The sequence below is a fragment of the Chaetodon trifascialis genome, chromosome 14 (genome assembly GCF_039877785.1).
Source record: "Chaetodon trifascialis isolate fChaTrf1 chromosome 14, fChaTrf1.hap1, whole genome shotgun sequence".
In the NCBI taxonomy this organism is placed as follows: domain Eukaryota; kingdom Metazoa; phylum Chordata; class Actinopteri; order Chaetodontiformes; family Chaetodontidae; genus Chaetodon; species Chaetodon trifascialis.
The window spans coordinates 2,063,195-2,087,157 of NC_092069.1; the positions used below are offsets into that span (position 1 = coordinate 2,063,195).

Here is a 23,963-nt window from a genome sequence, read left to right on the forward strand (position 1 = left end):
GTTGTACTTTTCCTATAACAACACACTAGATGAGCAAAGCCCTGTTCTCAGTGAAGCACAGAGACAGGGAGCAGAGGAGAGGAGAGAAAGGTCTGAGAAAGTGCACCGATAAATGACACCAAAATGCAGTTAAGACATAAATAAGGTAAATAACACCAGCGCAGAATTGGATATATCAGACTCTGATTGGCTAGTCACTAGTCATGGCCAATTGTGCTGAAAAATTCCAGTCACTGGCAGATTGATCGGCATGTCACTGCTTGATCGGCTAGGGTTAGGGTAAGGCTCCAAAAAAAACAAAAACCACAACGTGTGTGTCTGTGCATAGACATAATATACGTAGACGCCTCATTGACTGACGCTTCTTATTGGAGCTGACATTCAGCGCGGCTGCCATCTTGGATGGGTCTCCCATGCGTCCCCAGTGCATTTATTTCTACGGAGGAAGGTGTATAGCCATTACTATAATCATCGTATCTCCTCTAATTTTTACCCGATTTTTCAGTTTGGTTTGTTACAAACGTCAGAGATGTAGTTATGATACAGGACGCTGTCACACATTAAAAACAAATGCTTTCATGCTGAAATACTTTGTCTTTGTTAAAGAGTATAATACAGACATATGGTATGGCATATTAATAAATGTATTAATTAATTAATTTTAGATTTTAATAAAGAAACAGTTTGATTGTTCATTTGATCTCTCTCTCTCTCTCTCTCTCTCTCTCTCTCTCTCTCTCTCTCTCTCTCTCACTCACTCTCACACACACACACACACACACACACACAAAATCATGGCCCTTCTGTACACACCAATAACACAAGAATTTCTTCATTTCTGTTTTTGTGCGCTGAGTTTATTTAATGTAAAGTTAAGCACAGGCACATGCACGCGTGCGCGCGCACACAACACGCTCAAAAACCAGACATCTCGCATAACCTGTTGACATGCGTATTAAACTTTGAGTAAGTTTTTTACTCAGTTGTGTTGGAATAAAACTTGACCAAAACAAACTGTCGAAACGAGGAAGGTTTTTTTCTTTTTGGCCAACTCATCATGTGTGTCGGCCCACAGTCCACTGCTGCTTTCAAACACACACACACACACACACACACACACACACACGCACACACACACCGTCTGGCCTGACGTATCTAAATTTAAACAACTGGTCACAGCTTTAGGATGACAAAGATTCCATAATAGCCTGGACTGAAACTGCTGATGTTTGTGATATACACTGATTTTAACACATGCATACATACAAAGCTCCCATATATACCTGCTCAGTACATTTTTTCCTTCTTTCTTTTTTTTTTAAGGCCTGGAAAAGTTAGCTTTAAAAGTCCAGGTCATTCCAGCGTCTTACACTACCCTGTTAAGCTTGTAACTGAGGCTGGGAAGCTAAATAAAATAAAATAAATAAATAAAATAGGGGCATTGTTGTGCTCTTTACGTTGACTTCGGTTGGCTCTGGTGCTAGCGGAGACCCACCCAATATGGCGGCGACGCTGGATTACGCTCCAGCACGTAATGAGGCGTCTACGTATATTATGTCTATGTGTCTGTGTATCTGTGTGTGTGTGTGCTCTGTGAAGGAGGTCATTCTAGGCGGTATGGGGTTAATCTGTTCATGATGGTTAATCTTGAACCATAGTCAAATACCCTGGCCTTGACACACACTCAGTTGCAGTTTAGTTTAGTTTATAGTATATAGTTTAATATCAGCAGCAAGAACAAAACACACAAATACAACTCACATTAATATAAGTGTTGATTTTCTCCTAATTAGATGATGTCTCAGAAGGCGTACGGCTGGTTCAGTAAATCCTCCCAGTCTCCTCCACAAAGGACAAACTGTGTGTGTGTGTGTGTGTGTGTGTGTGTGTGTGTGTGTGTGTGTGTGTGTGTGTGTGTGTGTGTGTGTGTGTGTGTGCGCGTGCGTGCGTGCGTGCGTGCGTGCGTGTGTTTTTGTTTGTTTGTTTGTGTGACAGAGTGAGGGGAGGGTGTGTCTGTCACCTCCCTTATGTTCCCTCTCTATAGAGACACAGTACACAGTAACCTGATATCACAAGCTCTGATCTGTTTACTGTTTTCACACTCATCTGGGTTTTCTTTAACCGGTTGACTGTTTGTCAACAAAGATGAGCAATTTTAAGATTGCTCATTGACACAAGTGATCAACCAGGTGAAAGACACAACATAGGCTCACAATCTTAATTAATTTGTTCTTCTAGTAACATTAGTGAATTTCCGACTATACTACTGAGTGGCGGAAATAATCTGGCAGCGAGTCATCCGCTGTCCGCCGTCTTTATCTCATTCGGGATTGTTATTGGCACCAGCTGTGTCAGAGCCAGCTCCCAAACCACACCCAACCTCTGCTGAAAGAGGACAAATGGAAAACAAGCCTCACACAAGTCCATTCTTCAACTACCACTGTGTGCAACGCTCAACAAAATGTGAAACACACAGCAGTTTAAAATGCATGATAATTAATGATGGACAATGTATGAGCAACACACTGGTTGGGATATCCAGCATATGATGGCTTTGCTTTATTATGTGTTGTGATGTGAACAGAAAATAAGCTTCATTTTAATAGACAGGTACAGATTTTCATGCAAGCGATAGGAGGGTATAGATATTGAAACAGATGGTGCTACAATTACATCAACACATGACATAAATGAAACAACATGCCTTAGCTATTGGTTTTTCACATTATGAGTATTTACAGGCTATTGAAGGCAAGCAATACCAGCAGTCTGTTTTCTCACCTCAAAATGGAACATGTATGAGCATGGGGGATTATTGAGAATGTACCCCAACACTTATTGGTGTAAAACAAAAAAAAGTGACAATGCAGACATCACTGTCAGTTAGTGAGTAACTGATAAGCAGAAGGACATTATTCAATTTTCTTTTCACTCGTATGTTTAATCAGTTTGCCTGTAATACTTTCACAGTGTCTGAGGGCAACAGCTCTTTCATTAAGAAGTGTGAAACTTCGCTCTTGTGAAAGAAATTTTATTGTTGTGTAGTAACTTAATCAGAACTCTCCCTCTCGCTCCCCTCTCTCCCCTCTCACTTTACTTCTCCTTGGTTACTGTGGGAACTGTGAAACAAAGCGCTGAGCCTACATGAGATGTTTTGAACGCCATGTCCTCTGGCCTACTTCATACACACACACACACACACACACACACACACACACACACACACACACACACACACACACACACACACACACACACACACACACACACACACACACACACACACACACAGCATTGCTGAGTGGATTGCAATATTTTGTGTGCACATTAGTGTATGTGTATGGACTATGTTTGTGTACATGCCAACCCTGGTCTCAACAATATTGTTTAATTGTTCCAGCTAACTGCCAGGCACTGTCAGGAATGAGCGCTGTTTTGTCTGTGAATGTGTGTGTTTTGGAAAGATGTGACTGGACCATGACTTCGCTAGAGAAGAGGATTAGATTATTTTTATTTCCCCCAATTTAAGATACTGTGTATGACTGTGTGTGTTAGTGTGGTCATCCCCAGCTCTTTGATTGGTGGGGGGAAACAACTGGGGCCTCAAAGAAAGAGTGCTAATGTTCCCTGTGTCAATAGAAAAAAAACACAACGAGAAGAAAGCAGAGAAGGAGTTACTATGGAGGAAGGAATGAGCCCCCACTTGTCTCCCAGTTTCCTAGGAGCAGCCACGTTTTACAATTTGTAGCTTATTTGCAGCAACATCCATATTTGAAGCACTGCAGTCCACCACAAGCTCATTGAGCTTGATTGATAATCCTCATTGATATTGAGCTTCAGGTGATTGTTGCTGCACCATGTGATGAAGTCCTCTGTGCTCCTCTGGAAAAAGAGTCTCTACCTGAAGACAGCATCTCACTGGAAATTATTCACTGGTATTATTATTATTATTATTATTATTATTATTATTAAATTCCTTCAAAGTCTTCACTGCATATATTATGAGTCTGGACTGAAATGTTTGTAAATTGCAACCTGATGAGGGGGTAATTTTTACTTACTTTGAAGACACCAGGATTTCTTTTAGAATTTAAGAAAGGAAAGTCTTTCACAAGGTCCAGTGCTACATTTAATCTATTGTGCAATGAGATTTAGCCAAATCTGTGACTTCTGCTAAGGATGTTATATTTCTGGTCCTTTTTGTCTGTTAGTAAGGATATGTACTGAAACCCTATACTAAACAGCCTTAGATAGGGCTGGGTGATATGGCTTAAAACTAGGGCTGTCAGTTTAACGCGTTAATTAGATTAATTAATTACGCTGCAAATTAACGCGCTATAAAAATTAACGCATTTAATCATGAGTGGCAAGTCAATGCGCAAGCATGTTAAATTTGGCCCTTTGAGTGACCCGTAGGCTGCATCCTACCTGCGCTACTAGTCAAAAGCAGGGTGACAACAGACGTGGATGCGACACCGGAGAGCGAGGCAAGCCTACTTGGACCTTTGAACGGCAAGTTTATTTATAAAAAGAACAAAGACGGGACTATTAACAAGAACGCAGTGATTTGTACCTTGTGTAAAAAAGAATTTTCTTATCACCGTAGCAGCTCCAGCCTGAATTATCATTTAAACGCCACATGTAAACATGTAGTTGCTGCTAGTGCCGCTAGTGCTACCGTGAGCTCACTCCGCCAACCCACACTTGCTGAGTTAGGAAAATGAATGAGCAAAACCACGACAGAAAAACTGACAAACTCAATCGCAAAGTGGGTTGCTGCTGATTGCAGGCCGGTTTCAATCGTGGAAGACGAGGGCCTAAAAGAGGCGTTTCAGATAGCGTCATCTGACTCTAATTTCCAGCTACCGTCGAGAACTACAGTGATGAAAAGAATTCACCAGCTGTAATGTGAATGTCAGTGAATTGTAATGTCCTAGAATTCAAATTCTTTATTTGGGGACCTTTAGCAGATATGAGATTAAAATGTGATTAATTAGATTAATTAATTACAAATCCTGTAATTAATTAGATTAATTTTTTTAATCGCCTACTACTACTTAAAACCGTATCACGATATAAGTGTTTTATATCGGTCGATATCGATATTTATGGATTTTTTTAATTACCTATTTAAAATAAGGACCAGGAGAAAAATACATTCAATTTAAACATTTATTTAAATTTGTCATTCCTCTGATTATAATCCCCTCAGCTATCAAGGCAGAAAGGAAAGGAAATGTCAACACAACCATGGAAAACACTCAAATAATAAATGTAAATAAAAGTGTAAAAATGTAAACAGAAAAACCAGAGAACTTTTTTCTGCAGGTTTAGTGCCAGGAAGTTACAGGCTGATTCAACTTCTGGTGAATAAAATGTTTTCAGATATGTGCAGTGTTTTGGAAACCTAGCCGAAACTGAGGTAGACTTGACATCTGTAACATACAAAAAAACAAACATGATAGACAGTACAGTAAGACTGACTGAACTATAAAACCAGCCTAGACATGTGAATAACTTTAGTCACTCTTCTTACTCTAAACATGCATGAACTATTCAATTATATTTTTATTGCAAGTGTGTTAAAAGGAAAAAAAAAAGAAAAAAAGTATGTGTAAGAGATTTTTATAGCCTGGCTTCTCCACAGTGCTCAGCAGAAGCATGTCTTTAGCTATATGATATGCCACTGCCTCCATTATGTCTTTGTGCCTTTTTGTCATAAGGCACTGAAGCAGAGCACCTCTGCATGGTGGCCTGCTGCTTGTGTGGTGGTGCTGCATTGCAGATGTTGTTGGACGTTAGTGAATACGACCAAGCTACAAAGGGTGAGCGTGGCTAAGGTGACTAATCAAGTTTGTGGTATTACTGGTCTAGGTGGGGACGACAGTCTTGCATAACTTACAGACCACATTGGCCTGATTACGGTTCTCATATCGCTCCTCGCAAAGAACACAAGACAACGAGACGGTGCGACCGAACTTGATACTGTTACATGATTGGCGTGTTAGCACGTCACTCCCACTGATCAGTGATTACTCCCTACGTTGCTCGGCTACCTGAGAGCGAGTGCCTTTGTTCATGCAACCAACCTTGCTTCGCAACTTCTGGTTTCTTCCGAGGAAGAAAAAAAAAATTATCAAATGTTTTATCGAACACATTTTTTATTGATATTGATTACGTGTCTATTGCTATCGTTATCGTTTTATCGCCCAGCCCTAGCCTTAGACTTAAATTATTAAAGACCTTAGCTTTGCTAAGCGCCAGTATTAGCGGTTCTGCTATCTGTATTGGAGACATTTATCTCACCAACTCTGTCTCTCATCTGCTATAAGATGAAGACATTCATCTATGATACATATGCACTATTTCTATTTCATTATAGAGATCTCTCTCTTGAAACTTTTCATATGTGCAAGAGATGGGGCCTGCATACTCCACCTGTCTCTCACACGCACACATACTCACATGTGCACACACAGAGAGACCCTGATGGCGACAATGGCGGAAAGAACTTGGCACTCAAAATCCTGTGACACTTCATTTCAATTAGCAGACAAAATGATCAGATTACAGGCGAAAGTCTGGATCAGTGATTTGTTCAAAACAATGCTGTTGCTGTTGAGACTGAAGAATGTTAACTTATATACTGTACAATTGAAAAAATATAGCATTTGTTAATGCGTTTTGTTTTTGTCTTAAAAAATAACAAATAGAACTGACAACAGTGCCATTAAAGTACTGGATTGATAAGCAGCAGTTGCAGTAGTATCCCTAAAATCTTAATGATACCCATCCCAGTCTGACAGTCAGTATCTTTAGACTTACTTACCAGATTTTAGTTAAATTAGATAATGTTAACGTTAGACCATGGCCCTGAGAATATGGCCTAGTTTTTGTTGTGCCTTTGCAGATAATACCACTAACAGACTGCGTATGGGGCCATTGGTAAAAACGGGTAATGTTTTTCCTCAGAACTGCCAAACTGCAAGGCAAAGAAGCATACATTTTCACTACTCATATAAATTTCATCCTGACTTAACATCCTTACTTGGGAATTAGCATATTTGTACTTGATCCTTGTGAATAGTTGTATTTGTTGTTTTGGTATTTCATACATTTGACTGTTGATGTCTTTTGGCCTATTTAAACAGCACAATCAGGATTGTGATACCTTTAATTCTTGAACATATTGTGCAAATGCATCCATAGCATACACAGTTATCTTGCCAAGTGATTGCATTTCAGTGGCATTTTGGGAATAAGTGTAAATTAGTGCTGTCAATCAATTAAAATATGTAATCGCAATTAATCTCATGAGTGTCAGTGAGTGTCAGTATTTCACACTGACATTCTCACTTTGAGCAGTCATTCACATTTGAATGAATCAAATCTCACACAATTTAACACTGTCAATAAACAGATGACAAAAAATAAATGCTTGGTTACAAAAAAGCCCCTTCAACAAACCTTTCTAAGGGATCAAAACAGTGCACATCATTGTAAACTAGGACTCAGGCTATAGTGCAGTTAAACCATGGCTTAAACTTTCCTTTCTTTAGTTTCCTTTGAACATAATAGCATCCATATGCCTCTGTCAAAAGCCATCCATTGTTGCCCGGTTTTGACAAGGAGGCGGCAGAGTATTCGCATTAGCCGTGTATTTGGCCATCAAGTGGTATTTCAGACTGGATGTGCTACGGTGATAACTCATTTCACATTAACAGTACACACAGATAACTTTGGTCTTGTCAGTCGACCCATCTGACAACTTTTTGAAACTAAACTTTCCATTCAGAATCTTGTTCGCATCCATTTCGGCCTTTCGCACTTGACATCCACACAAACTGGTAGCCTACTCTTTTACAGCTAGCGAGCAGGCAAGACCAAACGTGTGTGGGGCGTGCCTATTCTTTTGTTTCCGGTTTACAACTAGATGCTGTAGTTTTTCTTATGTTACTAGCAGTGGCCACAGCTTGTAAAAAACTAAAGTTCACTAGATCACAAAGAGCGTTAATCTTGTGATTAAAAAAATGATGCCGTTAAAATTGATTTGCGTTAACGTGTTAATAACGCGCTATTTTTGACAGCGCTAGTGTAAATACATTGAAATGGCCAGAAGTCTGACCCATATACAGTTTTTACCCTTTCATTGTCCCAGAAAAATCAATATTGCTGTGCATTACTGTGCCCTCACTGTGGATCTAGATTCAGGTTAAGAAGTGTTTTATTTTTAACAAACTCAGGGGATTGACACAGCTATGTTTTCTTTATGTTATTATCCTTGGGCATTGCTCAGTTTTTTTATTCACTTCATTACAGTATTTTTGGGATTTTTCACATGTGCCTGTTTTAGACCAAACTGAAAATCAAACTGATCAGTTTGTCCAACAGTGGTGAGATTTTGAGCCTTTTTGGGCAGAAAGCCTAAATGGTTCAGGAAACATCCCTAATGTTGACCTGTAAAGCTCACTGAGATATTTTATATTTGCCTGTCTAAATAAATGTGACTTGATGGAACTTGAGGGAACTCCTACAGAGTTTCTTTGGAGGAGAGGAGAGGTGTTTGATTTGAATTTTAAAGTGGTGAGAAAGTTGTACAGCGCAGAGTCTAGTGGCTGAGTTAAAGTCAGATCTGCTGCCATTTTATTGATCTTGGATTAGAAATGTGAGCCCAGTGTGTTAGTGGGCCATGGATTTAGGCCTTATGTTTATGTGTGTGTGTGTGTGTGTGTGTGTGTGTGTGTGTGTGTGTGTGTGTGTCTAAATGGGTCATGTGGCAGGCTTCATTGATCCCTTGTCAGTTAAGTGTTAGATCCTGCTGGTGCTGTTGCTGCTGAAGTTGAATACAGTATAGATCTGCGCTATCACTAGAATATACAAGCACGCAGCAAGTCAGAGTGCACTTTGATTAGACATTTACATTCACCTTACTCTCATGGTTCTAATATTTAATTGGTGTACACTAACATAGTGCTTGCACAAGAAGTAAAATAAACAATAAACAATTATAACACACGGTTATAGCCAAAGAGCAGAGTGTAAGTCTATCTGTTTTATTGTAATAAACATCCAGCATGTTAGCAATGACTGGCTGTGGCATAAGGCCCTTTCACACTCCTGTCTAGATGACTTTCTGCAGTGGTAGAACATATAGTAAGTGTTATATGCTGTTAATAATTGCTAAAACTTTATAACATAATCACAATGAACTGTGGCGAACCTTATGTGGACAACGCCACCACCTTCTACAACAGAATGGATCTCCTTTTACATGACTGCCTCCATCCAAATCACGTAGGATCTCGTTTTTTTATCTATGAACCTTGAACTTAGACTACATTCCTGCAAATCATTCACTGCATGAGGGTCAGTGAGTAGATATCTTAAGTACTTTTGCCCTATCATGAAAATCCCACGCCTGCATGCACTTTTCCAATAGCAATCAACAATATGACATAACTACAGGAAAATATCACCTTCAGCCATCATGGTGCTCACTTGGAAAATCTTATTTATATTAAACCTACTGTCATTTTCAGCTCCTGCTGCTGCCACAAGCTGCTTAAAGTTGGCACTGCTAAATGATTCTATTAACTGCATTATATGTAACAACAATCTTGATTGTATTGTGCTCACTGAGACCTGCCTGGATGCATGGTATCAAAGTTAATAGAAACTATTCTCTATGCTGATCATTTAAGCTTACATAATCTCTCTTGGAATTTTCTCATCTCTTGAATACAGTGGAATGCAAAACTTTCTTATTTTTAGTTTATTTTAAGCAAGATTACTTTTTCATTTTCATATTTAACAGTTTCAAAATAAGACCAAAGGAAAAGGGGCAGAAACAAATGTTTTGGCACCCTTCACAGTCAATTCATAGTAACACTCCGTATGGCAAGTATCAACAGGGTGTAAACACTTTTTTGTTGCCAGCTAAGTCTTTTGGGGATTTTGCCCATTCTTCCTGCAAAAGGCTTCTAGTTATGTGAGATTATTGGACCATCTTGCAAGCACTGCTCTTTTGAGGTCTATCCACATATTTTCTATGATGCTTAGGTCAGGGGACTGTGAGGGCCATGGCAAAACCTTAGGTTGGTCCTCTTGAGGTAGTCCATAGTGGATTTTGAGGTGTGTTTAAGATCATCATCAGCAATCTTTTCATCTTCAGCATTTGTACAGACAATGTGATGTTTGATTCCAGAATTACTGGGATTTATTTGAATCCATTCTTCCCTGTAGCACTAAAATGTTCCCCCTGCCATTGGCTACAACACGGGCTCAAAGCATGATTGATCCACCCCCATGCTGAGCAGCTGGAGAGGTGTTCTTCCCTTTTTTCTTCAAACATGCCAAAAAGTTCTATCTTAAATTATCAGTTCCCAGGACTTGTTTCTAAAATGCATCAGGCTTGCTTAGATGTTCCTTTGCAAACTTCTGGTGGTGGTGGTGGTGGTGGTGGGGTGGGGGGTGGGGGGTCATAGACCATAGCCAGTCATAGAGGAGCCCATTGGTGCTGATTGTTGGGACAAGATGGGAGAAATATTTCCAAAGCTTTTACATTTGCATCACTTTGCTTTTGCTAATGATGAATACAAACAAGCCATAGTACTATCAAACTAATTAAGGTCAGAGACCTTGGTAAAAGTTATCTGAGAGCTCAAATCTCTTGGGGCACCACACTTCTGCATGGTCCTCCTTTCGTTTTTCCCCATTTTTCTCCCTGTAATGCCAAAAACAATGCACTAATCTTAATTAAAAGGTTGAAGAGGCCCCAGATTGCAATCACTCCCTAGTAGCTGTGGTACGGACACAGCCTTGGTACATGGAATGCACATAATACCAGGTGAGCTACCTAATGAATATGCAATAATCTAGATTCAAAAGAGTTAACTGATCCGTTCAAATCATTTCAACTGTCACATGGTACAGGTCCTACTCACAAAAAAGGCTTATATGCTGTGTAGATGTTGTAATCTCAGACCACCTCTGCATATTGTTTTATATTGCCTGGCTCCCTAAGCATGGCAGTGCCAATAATCATTTTATAAATGAAAATAGTATTGTAAACTCACATCAGCACTCAGTGCACTAACAGTCAGCACTCAGACTGTCAGTGAAAAACCATTTCAGTACAGTAGATCTGCACTTAATGAGTCACTAACATGAAATAATATTAAAACTTTATAGATGGTCTATGCTTTAATCCCTAGAGTCTAATGTTGTTCAGTGTGGGATATATAGGCTAATATTGGTGTAGCATGGCTATGGGTTCAAGCCTGAGGATCATCATTACAAATGAAGATGGACCCATCAAGAGACCATATATACATTTTTGTACAATTACATGTCATGTTGCAACAATCAATCCTTAAAGATGCACATTTTTAAATATAAAGCTTCTTTATGTATTTATGCTATGTCTGTAGTTACGCCCGTTCTAACTGATGGCACAAACCCACAAACAGAATAATTATTCATTTGACAACATCTGATTGATTGAGAATTGAAAATCAAAACTATAATGACACTATTGTACTCTCATAACCTATTCAACATTATGTGAACTGCCAGAGCACAGGCTATTTTTAGACACACTAGTATTATAAAATGTTCCACGCTCAGTGTCTGTTTTACTGTAAATGTTTGGAAGTTTTCTTGCTAGTATCAGCATTAAGCTCAGAGCACAACACAGTCCAATTTAGGTATGCTGTGTTTAATGTAGCGTAGGGCTGTCCAAACTGGCCAAAAATGATTTGAGTATTCCTTCTCAAAATACCCACGAGTATTTGAACATCAATTTTTGTGCAGTAAGTTCATAAGAGGGAAAACCAATACCACAGAAGACTTACAACTTGTATATTATTTCAACATAAACATTGTCTTCCTTAGCAGGGCAACGGTGCTGTGATTGAATAGTGATTAAAGTTGAGCCAAGTCTGACAGTGTAGAGCTGATAAGCTGAGTCTGAAATGTCCTAATATGTATAAACCGTTTGGAGTCTTCATATAAGAATCTAAGAAGAGCAAAGCTATCCTTTCAATTTTCGTTCCTGTTTCAATAAATATCTTTTAAACCAACCAACAGTAGCAGTCAGTCATTGTGATGGACTGGAAAACCAAACACATGAAAAATTTCATGTCATTTGCTCTTTGAGATTTCATTTATTTAGTGTTTTGTTCTTGGTGGTTGTTGACCTTGTGCATTGTGCCTTGATGACACACACAAAAAACTCCTTGGCAAAGTTTCCAGACAGATAGTATACTGCAGCTGAGCCTTAAAGATATCTGGTTTCCATTTCACATGTTTTATTCAAACTGTAGTGTGTGTGTGTGTGTGTGTGTGTGTGTGTGTGTGTGTGTGTGTGTGTGTGTGTGTGTGTGTGTGTGTGTGTGTGTTGTGGATGTGTGTTTGTGTGTGTGTGATGATGGGGTCTCTCATTACCGAGTACAGGCTAGTGTAACAGTATCTGTAGGTATCGCACTACATCTGTACTGGCTACCTCAAAGCTGTCTGTGCCGCTCTGTTGTACTTTCAGAGTAAACTGATAGTACGTTTATTTGCCTGGTTAGCAGATGCCACTCTAGATCAGAGCGCCATAACTCATTGAGTTGTGACAGTGACCAAATATATATTAAATGTGAAGTGTTTTTGTGTCCATATTTGCTGCTGTCCACCTTGTGTGTGAATTTTGGTATCTTATTGTGAGAAGGTGTATGCTGTGTTTTTGAGAGCATTATTCCAGCCAGCCCTTCCCTGCTGACACTCACTTCCCTCATACCAAAACACCCAGAATAAACACACACACACACACACACACCACACACACACACACACACACACACACACACACACACACACACACACACACACACACACACACACACACACACACACACTCCCATTAATACATTTCCCTTCTGCTTAGCCAGGAGTCATCACCATGTCCCCTCCTGTGTATCCTCTCTCTAAACTTAATATGTGACTAATCCTCATATGTGACTTTATTCCCTTGTCATGTTTCCTCATCTCAAAACAAATTGCTTTGGCTGACATATTAGATATTTTGATGAAGACACTACACTTCTGCCTCCCTTGATGCTCTGGTCTGTGATTGCATCAGAGTCAATTAGAAAATATTTGAAGTGAGTTTTATTTGTTTCTAATTTTCTTTGCCCTTCTGGACAATCAGGTGTGTTTTGGGAGACAAGAGGATATTCTGGAATGAAAAGCATTCTCTACTAGTGCGCTGATTCTTTGTTTCTTTTCCTCAGACATACACACACACAAACACACACTCTTTGCTGATAGTAGGGTTTTTCCTGTTGGCTGCTCGCCTGTGCAAACATGAAGATAGACAAGTCTGGATTAGTCAGTGGCTGGACTTTGAATCATTTTCACAAAATGTGTTTTGATGAAAGCTGAGCAGCTCTGCTCCCACACACAGTTTGTCATTATGCACCACCACAGCAAACAAGCTGCTGTTAGAGGAGTGACTGCTATTTAATACTCAACTAATGTTTTCTGTGTTTCATACAGAAAATGCTAAAGATATGTTTGAGTTCATTTAGAAGCATAGTTAGTCAACCAGAGAGCGCTGACAAACTGTAAAATGTTGAGGTACATATCTTGATCATAGTTCTTTTGAATCCAAATTTAAGGAATCCCTTTTCTTTCTTTCTTTGGCCGTTTCTCAATACCAAGTACGCCAAGTTCGGACTTACAAACTTGGCAGTTCGGACTTAGCAAGTTCGACTTGGGAGTACAGTCTCTCCTGGACGGGAGGACGCAGGACTGTCATTCTGCAATTGGGACAGCAGCGTACTTGATGACGTTAGCAGGACGACACATCTCCAAAAACTTTGGAGCAAATTTTAAACTACGCGCTATCGTGATGAATCGACCACAGATTTAACATCCACTTTCTCACATAAAATAATCTTTAAACCACATTCTGTACTACTAAAACAGCAGTATTTCCAAACTTGTAACTTATAGTTGTGAGTCCTCTCCTCCGGCATCATTGCGACGAAATGCATTCTGGGATACGTGGTTGCCGCAAGTCCGCCCAAGTCACCATCCGATGCATACTCGATAAAGTGGGAGGGGCAAGAACACATCCGGGTATTTGAGTGTATTTGTCGAGATGCGGACTTTTGAATTGGAACAGTACTTGGACTCAGAGTGATGACGTTTCTCAAGTACACAAGAACACAAGTACAGAGAAGAACGCATATTGAGAAACGGCCTTTCTTTCTTTCTTTGAATGAAATGAATTTGTTTTGTTTGTTCTTTATTGCGCCCCCCCCCCAAAAAAAAAACAAACAAAAAAAGAAAAAACTTCTCTTCTCCACTGCAGGAGACCTTACAGCAGTTGATAGTCATGCCTCTTCCTAACATCCTGTGCATTGCCAAGGATCCAATATCAGGTAACACATATTTCCACACACACTGTTACACTGAAGTCCTACATATTTCCACTACCTGCTTGTCTGTGCTTTATATAAATGTATCATACACACGTATCTCCTTGTGGAACATTGCAAAAACCCACTCATGATCATAAAGTATATACAATATATCATTAACGTGTTGGGTGGCTACCATCCATTTTATATAATTACATTCACCACAGTGATAATATGAAAGAATCATTGTGGCAGATATAGTCGTGAAGAGATTCAATAATGGCTGTGTCTTTTCAGAGTAACAAACTGTGCTGTTGCTGTTTAATTGAGTAACAGAGAGTGTATAGTCAGCAGTGAAAGGTTAGCTGTAGCATAGTGCTGTATGCTGTAACACTGTCTTGAGTTATGATCATCCTCAATCTCATTAACCTTTAGATCTAACATTCTGTTCAAAGACATGCTTATAATCTGATATATAGTTTCTGTGTTTGTTTTCTCCAGCTAAGAGCATGGAGGATCTGAAAAGACTTTTGTTGCTAATACTAGGCTGTGCTGTCCAGGTAACACACACACACACACACACACACACCCACACACACACACACACACACACACACACACACACACACACACACACACACACACACACACACACACAGTAGCTTACTGCACTATCCAGTCCCTCCCAGGAATTGTATTTCTGTCTGTTTAGTTTTGCATGTCTGTGCACAGCTGTTCAGCTCGCCTGCTGACAAGGTGCAGGGTGGCACTGTGGGATCACAATGCACATGGAGTCGCATTTATTTGTAGTAACAACAATCAGGATTATGGTACTGTATGATGTGTGGTATTGGTTGGCATAGACTGATGGTTTACTGCTTGAAGGCATTCTAATGGTTGTTTATATATTTGCATATTGTTTAATCTATACATTTTTGTATATGATAACCAAATCAACAATTTTAGGAGTGCAAACCAGAAAAATTTAGAAACCCTGAATTTAATTTATGATTGGCCAGATATGGCAAGTTAAAAGTTAATTGGGTTACCTGTAATTAAAGAGGAGGGAATAGTCATGTGGGAGGTCAGGGCACAGGTGGTTTCTTTGTCTGTGTGTTTGTTTGTTCACCTCTTTGTTGTCTTTCATTTCCACCTCACCCATGGCTGTCAACCCTCCTAAAAATTTTGGCTGTACTGTTTCTCTGTTCCTCACTCTCTCCTTCCTACTTTCCCTCCCTTTCTTTCAGTCTTCCTTTTGTCTCCCGCCTTCCATGTACTGGTTCTACTGGTTCCAGGAAAGAGGAAGCAGTAAATGGAAAGACAGAAGAAGGAGGGGCCACATGAAAATGTTGTTGATGCAGGGGTGTTCAAACTTTTTTCGCTGAGGGCCAGATACAGACAAATATAGGAAAGGCTTGACCACTGACTAGATGTGAAGTATATCATCTCACCTCTAGTGTATTAAAGTTAACAAAATCAATCAAATACTGGTAAATTATACTTGATAATTGAATGTGCCTAAAGAAAAACAGCCTACATCACAACTTCCCATCATGGGTTTTAATTTAGTTTGTAACAAAAGGGGTTGGCAGCTCATTCTCAAAACAGCAGCCTCAGATTGCTTCTTAGTGAGGATGGTGACCCCCTGCATTGCCCTGTATAAAGGGGGAAAAATAATAAGGGGAAAAGAGGATATTTAAACTGGTTATGCAAATAAGTTATTGGGGTTATTGGGGTCAACTGACATTTCTTTGAAAATGTTTTCAACTTTAATTGACTGAATGTATCAAGTAATTGGGTTTGTAAACACATGGATACTGTGTAATATATTTTTAACTCACCTATAAAGGGAACAGCACTTAGTGGGAGCAGTAACACTGCACTTTGGACTGAAGGATGGCTGGCAGGTCAGGAGTAAGTTTGGTGGTTGGGATGCAAAGAACATCACAGAGATCCATCCCAGTAGTGTTCAAATAAACAATTACCATATACATTCTTCATCAAAGTACATTTCACACAGTCCTGTTTTGCTTGGCACCAATGTAATGGCAATGTAGAGAAATATTTACAGCCACGATTTTATTCATTCTGTTTTAATTTCCTGTGTGTGTGTGTGTGTGTGTGTGTGTGTGTGTGTGTGTGTGTGTGTGTGTGTGTGTGTGTGTCAGTGTGAGCGTAAAGAGGAGATGATAGAGAAGATCAAGCTGCTGGACATTGAGACCCAAGCTGCCATTGTCTCTCACATCCAGGAGGTCAGTAGAGCTCAGTCATAGACTATGATAGAAATTAGCTGTTGATAAATGTAGATCACATTATTTGTTGTGGTGTTTTGTCAGCTTCACTGATAACATAATAACCAATGATCTAAACTGTAAAGACTGGCAGAAAATTAGTCTATTTATGCTGCTGACACAGCATAAATAGACTAATATCTAATTTTTGCAGGCTTCTTCTTGCTCACTTGTTATCTTAATGTGTTGGTTGATGTTATTGATTTGTTGATACTGGAACAGCACAGTTTGGTCAACATGTCAACCATATACCAGTAGCAGATATCAGATAGGGTAGACACCATTGTTATAACAGTTCCCGTAAGTCTTTTCACTGTATGCCATGTGTATGCTTTTATCTCCATACAGCTTGAAACGTGTTACATCAGCTGACATAAAAGAACAAGACCAGCTTGGTCAGAAGAAGAATCAATTTGAAGACTCTTGTCAGTTTATTTATGGATGTGATATATATCTCCTTCCTATTTTCAGACACCTTGTTTCATTTACTTCAGTGAAGGCCTGACCTGGCTTTCAGGTCAGGTCTCCACTTCTCAGACAAATATGTGCTGGATGACTTGGATGATGACATCAGGCTCATGATGTTACCATTCTTCTTAACCTCTCCAGCCCCACAGACACTTTGGAGAATCTGCCTATACCTGCTGCATGGATATTGGTCAAACTCAGAAGCTCATTATTTTAAATTCCCAATAAGATCCCAATGTATCCAAATTATATCGGCAATGAGTGTTAAAACATTTGAGAAAAATTGTGCTGTAAAATGTTTTATCTACATTTGAAGCTGCTCTAGCAAAACATTTAAGGGGAATGTTGGGAACATAAAAATTCAAGTGGTTAAATATACAGGTGTTATATACAGAAAGCCACTGTACTACTATATTCAACCTACCTTATGCTGTTTTTTGCAAAATTATATTTTGTGTGTGTCTGTTTGTTGCAGGTGACTCATAACCAGTTGAATGTTCTTGACCTGTCCTGGCTACAGGAGGGATCAGAGCTCACACATGTAGAACTGGAACCTTTATCCCGCGACATGGCTGTGTCGCTACGTCAGCTGATTGAGCAGAGAGACAAAGCCAGTGAGGTACTGACACTCACACCCAAAACCACTGCCAGGCTGATGTTCATGTTTTCTTGATAATGATAAAAATATTCAATACACTTGTTTTACAAAATTTCTATTAAAATCAAAGACCAGTCACTATTGTCTACTTCATGTATGATGAATATGATGCAGTTAATTTGAATGCATGTTTGCTTATTGTGATTAAAGTCCAAATTGTAGTGTTCAATGGTGTTATGCTCCTTCAAAAGATTTTTTTTAAGCAAACACACTAATAGATACATTTATGTTAAAATAAATGGTCAAGTTTAGAGACAGAAGTCTGCTCATAGCATTGTTTCAATGGGAAAAGGAGAATTAAACTAATAATTAATTAATTTATCAAACACACCAGATGATTGTGGATCTGACCCAGGAGAGGGACTATCTATCCAGTCAACAGCCTCAGGAAGGGTGCAGGACCCTTTGCATGAACAACCCAGAGTGTGGACAGAGTTGTGGAGGTGTGGAAGTGAATAACGGTGGATTGGCTGTGGCTGTGTCTGGACTGACCAAAGAGGAGAAGCAGCATCTATCTGTGGAGCTTGCTGATGCCAAGGCCAAGCTCCGCAGATACAGACAAGAACTGTGAGTCTTTTAGAACTTAGGCAAACAAGAACGTCCAAACAGGGATGTGCACAAACTATCATAATAATTTCAATAATGTTTTTATTGACTTCTTGTAATGTGAAAGCTGTCGCTCGTAGTGACAACCCACAGAAACAAATCTTCCCATGTGACTAAAGCAGTAGTTCATTACATACTGTTGCATAAACCAAAAAGTTTCTGTGTCGATCACTGTTTTAAGGCTAAACTGTGGTGATATAATCAGCGGCTGGAAGTCATTATACATCCAGCATACTTTATTATGCTGTCTAGTTCCCTTCTACAACGTAATTGCAAAGAGGATCCATCTATTTGGAGATGAACTATACACTTCCACTGAATGCACAGCAATTAGAAGTCATTCCATACTGTCTAGATGCTTTTACCTTGATATATTAAAGACTAGGGCTGGCCAATAAAACGATAGCGATATGTCTCACAATAGACACGTCATCAATATCAATAAAAAATGCGTTCGATAAAACATTCGATTTTTTTTTTTTTTCTCTGTCGGAAGAAACCGAAGGTTGGTTGCATGAACAAAGGCTCGCTCTCAGGTAACCGAGCAACGTAGGGAGTAATCGCTAATCAGTGAGAGAGACACGCTAACACGCCAATCATGTAACAGTATCAAGTTCGGTTGCGCCATCTCGTTGTCTCGTGTTTGTTGCTCCGTGAGGAGTGAGATGAGAAATAGAAAGTGAGCGCTGCAGCGAGCGAAGAAATTGTCGATAAAACAGGGAAAGTCAGCTCGCCAGTATGGAGTTTTTTGGATTTTATAAGTCGGACCGTTGTCAGACCAATGTGGTCTGTAACTTATGCAAGACTGTCGTCCCCACCAAGAACGGTAACACCACAAACTTATTTAACCACCTTAGCCGCGCTCACTCTTTGGAGCGAACAAGCAGCTGACCACCATGCAGAGGTATCTGCTTCAGTGCCTGATGACAAATCATCTAAAAGGCACGAAGACATAACAGAGGCAGCAGCATATCATATAGCTAAAGACATGCTTCACTGAGCACTGTGGAGAAGCCAGGTTATAAACATCTCTTACACGTGCTTTTTTTTTTCTTTTTAAACACACTTGCAATAAGAATATAATTGAATAGTTCATGTATGTTTAGAGTAAGAAGAGTGACTAAAGTTGTTCATATGTCTAGGCTGGTTTTATAGTTCAGTCAGTGTTACTGTACTGTCTATCATGTTTGTTTGTTTGTATGTTACAGATGTCAAGTCTACCTCAGTTTCTGCTATGTTTCCAAAACACTGCACATATCTGAAAACATTTTATTCACCAGAAGGTGAATCAGCTTGTGAACTTTCTGCACTAAACCTGCAGAAAAAAGTTCTCAGGTTTCTCTCTGTTTACATTTTTACACTTTTTTTACATTTATTATTTGAGTGTTTTCCATGGTTGTGTTGACATTTCCTTTCCTTTCTGCCTTGATAGCTGAGCGGATTATAATCAGAGGAACGTTCAATTTAAAATAAAAATGTTTAAATTGAAAGTATTTTTCTCCCGGTCCTTATTTTAAATAGGTCATAAAAAATATCTATAATTATTGATATCGACCGATATAAAACACTTATATCGCAATAGAGTTTTCAGCCATATCGCCCAGCCCTATTAAAGACTTACAGTAAGAGAAGTCCACAGTATGTTTCTCCAGTCTTATTACTGTAAGTTGTTAAAGTCTTCAATTAACCATCCTATCTAGACATTAAGTGGTGAGTTAAGTGTTATTTTTGTGTGTGTGTGTGTGTGTGTGTGTGTGTGTGTGTAGGGAGGAGAAGACAGAGCAGTTGATGGATTCAAAACATGAAGTGGAGCGTCTGGATCAGGAGTCACAGAGACTGAGACAAGAGGTCAGGACCCACTCATAGCCAGTAGTGTCGGTGTATATGATGAGAGGGAATGTTTGAACAGGCTCTCTTCATCCCCAACATGAACTAAGTACTGAAGTCCAACTGTGGCGTTCTTGTAACCACAGAATTATTTAGGGTTGTTTTTTTTTTTAAAGCAAATTCATGCCGTTCACCTCACTTGCTGTATCACACCACTGGCTGATTATTTGTGTATGCGGCTTTGACTGTTGACATGCCTTTAGCACAAGACCTTAGAATAAACAGAGGATCAAAAATGCATCGTAGTTTATAAGGTTGATCCATTTCAAACTGACTTCATCACACCTGGTACAATCCTGTTGATTGACTTGGGACACCCTTGGTTATAGTTGAATTATAACCCAACAATGTCTTGTTGACCATAGTAGTTATTATTTGAATAAACGAAACAAAGCACAGGCTACAAGTGTCACCATACATCAGTGTGTTGTCTCAGCTGAAAAGCTGAAATTGTTTTGTATTAGTTTTCTGTTCAAATGTATTCAGCTTTATTTTCACCATATGATTTCTTCTGGAAATGAACTCAGTAATGCAGATCAGAATCCTGAGACTACAGTCATAGACGTCAGTCCATTACAGCTGTTAGATGGCGTTCAAGCTTACAGTCATTAATGACCATAACCATGCTCTGTGTGTACATAATTAAGGTAGATGGTAGATGTTAATGTCTTTATGCTGTGTTTTGTGTGTGTGTGTGTTTTTTCCTATGTATGTGTGTTTTTTTATGTGCGTATATGTGGGCGGGGTTCAGAACCAGTTGCTTTCTTGTGAGGCTCGTTCGGTCAGAGTGTACCGGGATGAGGTAGACTCACTGAGGGAAAGAGCGGCCCGGGTCAACCGACTGGAGACTGAACTGAACAGATGTAAAGAGAAACTCAATGATGTTCACTTCTACAAGACCAGAGTGGAGGTAAAAACACAGCTTCTTGCTACACATCATTTAGTGATGTCCGTGAGGCACTGACCACATATATACAGATGTTTTTTAAACCAATACATGTTTAAAAAAACATGAAAAAATCTGTCCACAGGACCTTACTTTTACAAAATATCTCTGTGCACACAGGAATGTAAAAACGATTCCAAAGGCTCAAACAAGCATGCTGGGCCAGTGTGTGGCAGTAAAGTCAAACAAATACCAGAGAAGTACATTCTGAGCATGCATTGTGAGCTTATTTTCCTTTGGCAGTACAAACTTAAGGACCCTAACAAGTTGCTTATTATTTATATATAGTTGTTTAATTCCTGGCACGTGGCCTGGCAGTGCTTACCAAATGTGAACTAACCAGTAGTCAGCCATTGTTGTTACAGGCACATGCTCATTATACAAAGCAACAATGAGCATGTGCAAATTTTACATGTACACACGGATACGCAGAAACCAGAGTTTTAAAAAGATTTGCACTTTAGATGGCTTTTTTAATGGTGACCTAATGTTACTCCTGTCCCAAATTGCTTGGAATGTGTTGCTGGCATCAATTTTTAAAATTAGCATATATTTACAGAAATCAGTGAAGTTGAAGAAGTACAACATTAAGTACATTGTCTTTGTACTGTTTTCAATTGAGTATATGTTAAAAAGGATGACCAAATTATCACATTCAATTTTATTTACATTTTACACAGCATCTTTTTGGGAATCAGAGTTGTACATGCTGCACTTAATTTTTTTTTTTTTTTTTTTTTTTTTACTTTTGATTAATAGATTTAGACATAATATATTCCACTGTTGATCCTTTGCTGCAAAATTTCACATAACTGGCTTACTTATAACTGTATGATTTACATGAACACTTCATACAGGATCAAAACTTTAAATTGCATCAATATGCTTTGCCTTCCTGATGCGCATAAACCCTTCTGCTGACAAAAGAGACACTTTATGAAGCCAGCCTTAGCAGCTGGCACTGACAGACCACTCAGGGTGTGTGTGTGTGTGTGTGTGTGTGCGTGTGTGTGTGTGTGTGTGTGTGTGTGTGTGTGTGTGTGTGTGTGTGTGTGTGTGTGTGTGTGTGTATGTGTGTGTATGTGTGTGTGTGTGTGTGTGTGCGTGTGCGTGTGTGTGCGTGCGTGTGTGTGAGAATTCAGGAGCTTCGCGAGGACAACGTGACTCTGATGGAGACGAAGGTGCTGCTGGAGGAGCAGCTGTCAGCTTCCAGGGGCCGCTGTGATAAATTGCACACGCTGGAGAAAGACAACCTGTTATTACGAGCTAAGATACATGACCTGGAAATGGTATTACACTACACTGAATGAGACAATGAAGAGCACATTTTTTTTGGCATAAACATATTTTTAAGTCATATAAAATTTACAGTTGTATTTGACTATTAGAGCCCTTAGTTAAAAAATATTGGTTAAAACTGTGAAAGTACTCACACATTATCATTCATAATTCACGCATTGGTGTGTGTGTGTGTGTGTGTGTGTGTGTGTGTGTGTGTGTGTGTGTGCAGGAGAGGGACACTGAACGTCGAAGGTTGGAGGAGCTGGTGGAGGAGAACATGCTGCTGGAGATTGGACAGAAACAGAGTATGAACGAGTCTGCCCATCTAGGCTGGGAGCTTGAACAGCTCACTAAAAACCATGACAACACTAACACAGAGAGTAAGACACACGCTTTCTCCCCCATTATATTCAGTTTATATCCTGTTCTATTTGTTTGTCCAGAAATCTCACATTGATATATTTTGTCCAAACTGAATTGATTTTCTCTGCTGCAGCTCGGAAGTCGTTGGTCCATGAGCTGAACGAGTGTGTTTCCAGCCGGATGTTGAAGCTGGAGAAGGAGAACCGGGAGTTTCAGTCCTCTTTGGAGAGACTGAAAGAGGAGAACCATCTCCTGCAGGAGCAGCAGCTCCGTACCCAGGAGCTGGATAGGGAGAACCAAAGCTTCAGCAAGAAAGTAGGAGGCCTGAATGTGTTAATGTTCTGTCTACAGTATGGCTTTAAAACAAACTGGGTCTACAAAATCTATCTTAATTGTCACTGAGGGGAACAGATTTGAATGTTTCTATGTTACTAATAACTACTGTACCTTCATCTTGTTTGTTAGTTGGAGCATCTCCAGGGTTTATTGGATCAGGAGAGACTGACCAATCAGGACATGGAGTCTCTGGGAGAGGAAATATTGAAGGAAAAGCAGAGCATGGAGAGAGAAATGCACACTCTGAGGGCAGAGAAAGACAGACAGGTAGTCAACACACACTCAGGTAGAACGTTGTTAGTGTTCGTCACAAGAGTCCTTTGTTGACACCCTGTTCCACTTGTCAATCAGATCTCAGAGTTGAAGACTGAGAAGCAGCACCTCTCTGATGCGGTGGCGTCCCTTCAGGAGCGTGCTCAGTCTAACAGTGAGGAAAGGGTCCGCGAGGTGGAAGCCGAAAACCGCTTGTTGCACCAGAACATCACTGACGCCAGTTCCCAAGTGGCCAGCTTAGAAACCCAACTCAGACTGGCCAATGAGGAGGCAGAGAGGCTGAGGGAGAGGGCAGGGCGGTGTGAAGAGGTGGAGAGAGAGGCTACAAGGCTGGAGAGGAGCAGGGATGCTCTGAGCAGAGAGGTCACAGAAATCATCATCTATTTTCTATACAATTTGTGTATGATGTTTCCTTTATTAAAAACTGAGTTGATAAAAAATTACTT

General features: G+C 39.7%; 1 protein-coding gene across 1 annotated transcript in view; it reads left to right on the forward strand.

Moving 5' to 3' along the window:
• The window catches only part of ccdc88c (coiled-coil domain containing 88C), a 75,184-nt gene that overhangs the window by 15,286 nt on the left and 35,935 nt on the right, over positions 1–23,963 (forward strand). Inside the window, exons 4-15 of the mRNA XM_070978880.1 lie at positions 14,360–14,429; positions 14,910–14,968; positions 16,577–16,660; positions 17,643–17,786; positions 18,160–18,392; positions 20,198–20,279; positions 21,070–21,228; positions 22,407–22,553; positions 22,775–22,925; positions 23,042–23,223; positions 23,374–23,511; positions 23,596–23,880. Coding sequence (XP_070834981.1) covers positions 14,360–14,429; positions 14,910–14,968; positions 16,577–16,660; positions 17,643–17,786; positions 18,160–18,392; positions 20,198–20,279; positions 21,070–21,228; positions 22,407–22,553; positions 22,775–22,925; positions 23,042–23,223; positions 23,374–23,511; positions 23,596–23,880 — 1,734 coding nt within the window. The remainder of the gene's footprint in view (positions 1–14,359; positions 14,430–14,909; positions 14,969–16,576; positions 16,661–17,642; positions 17,787–18,159; positions 18,393–20,197; positions 20,280–21,069; positions 21,229–22,406; positions 22,554–22,774; positions 22,926–23,041; positions 23,224–23,373; positions 23,512–23,595; positions 23,881–23,963) is intronic.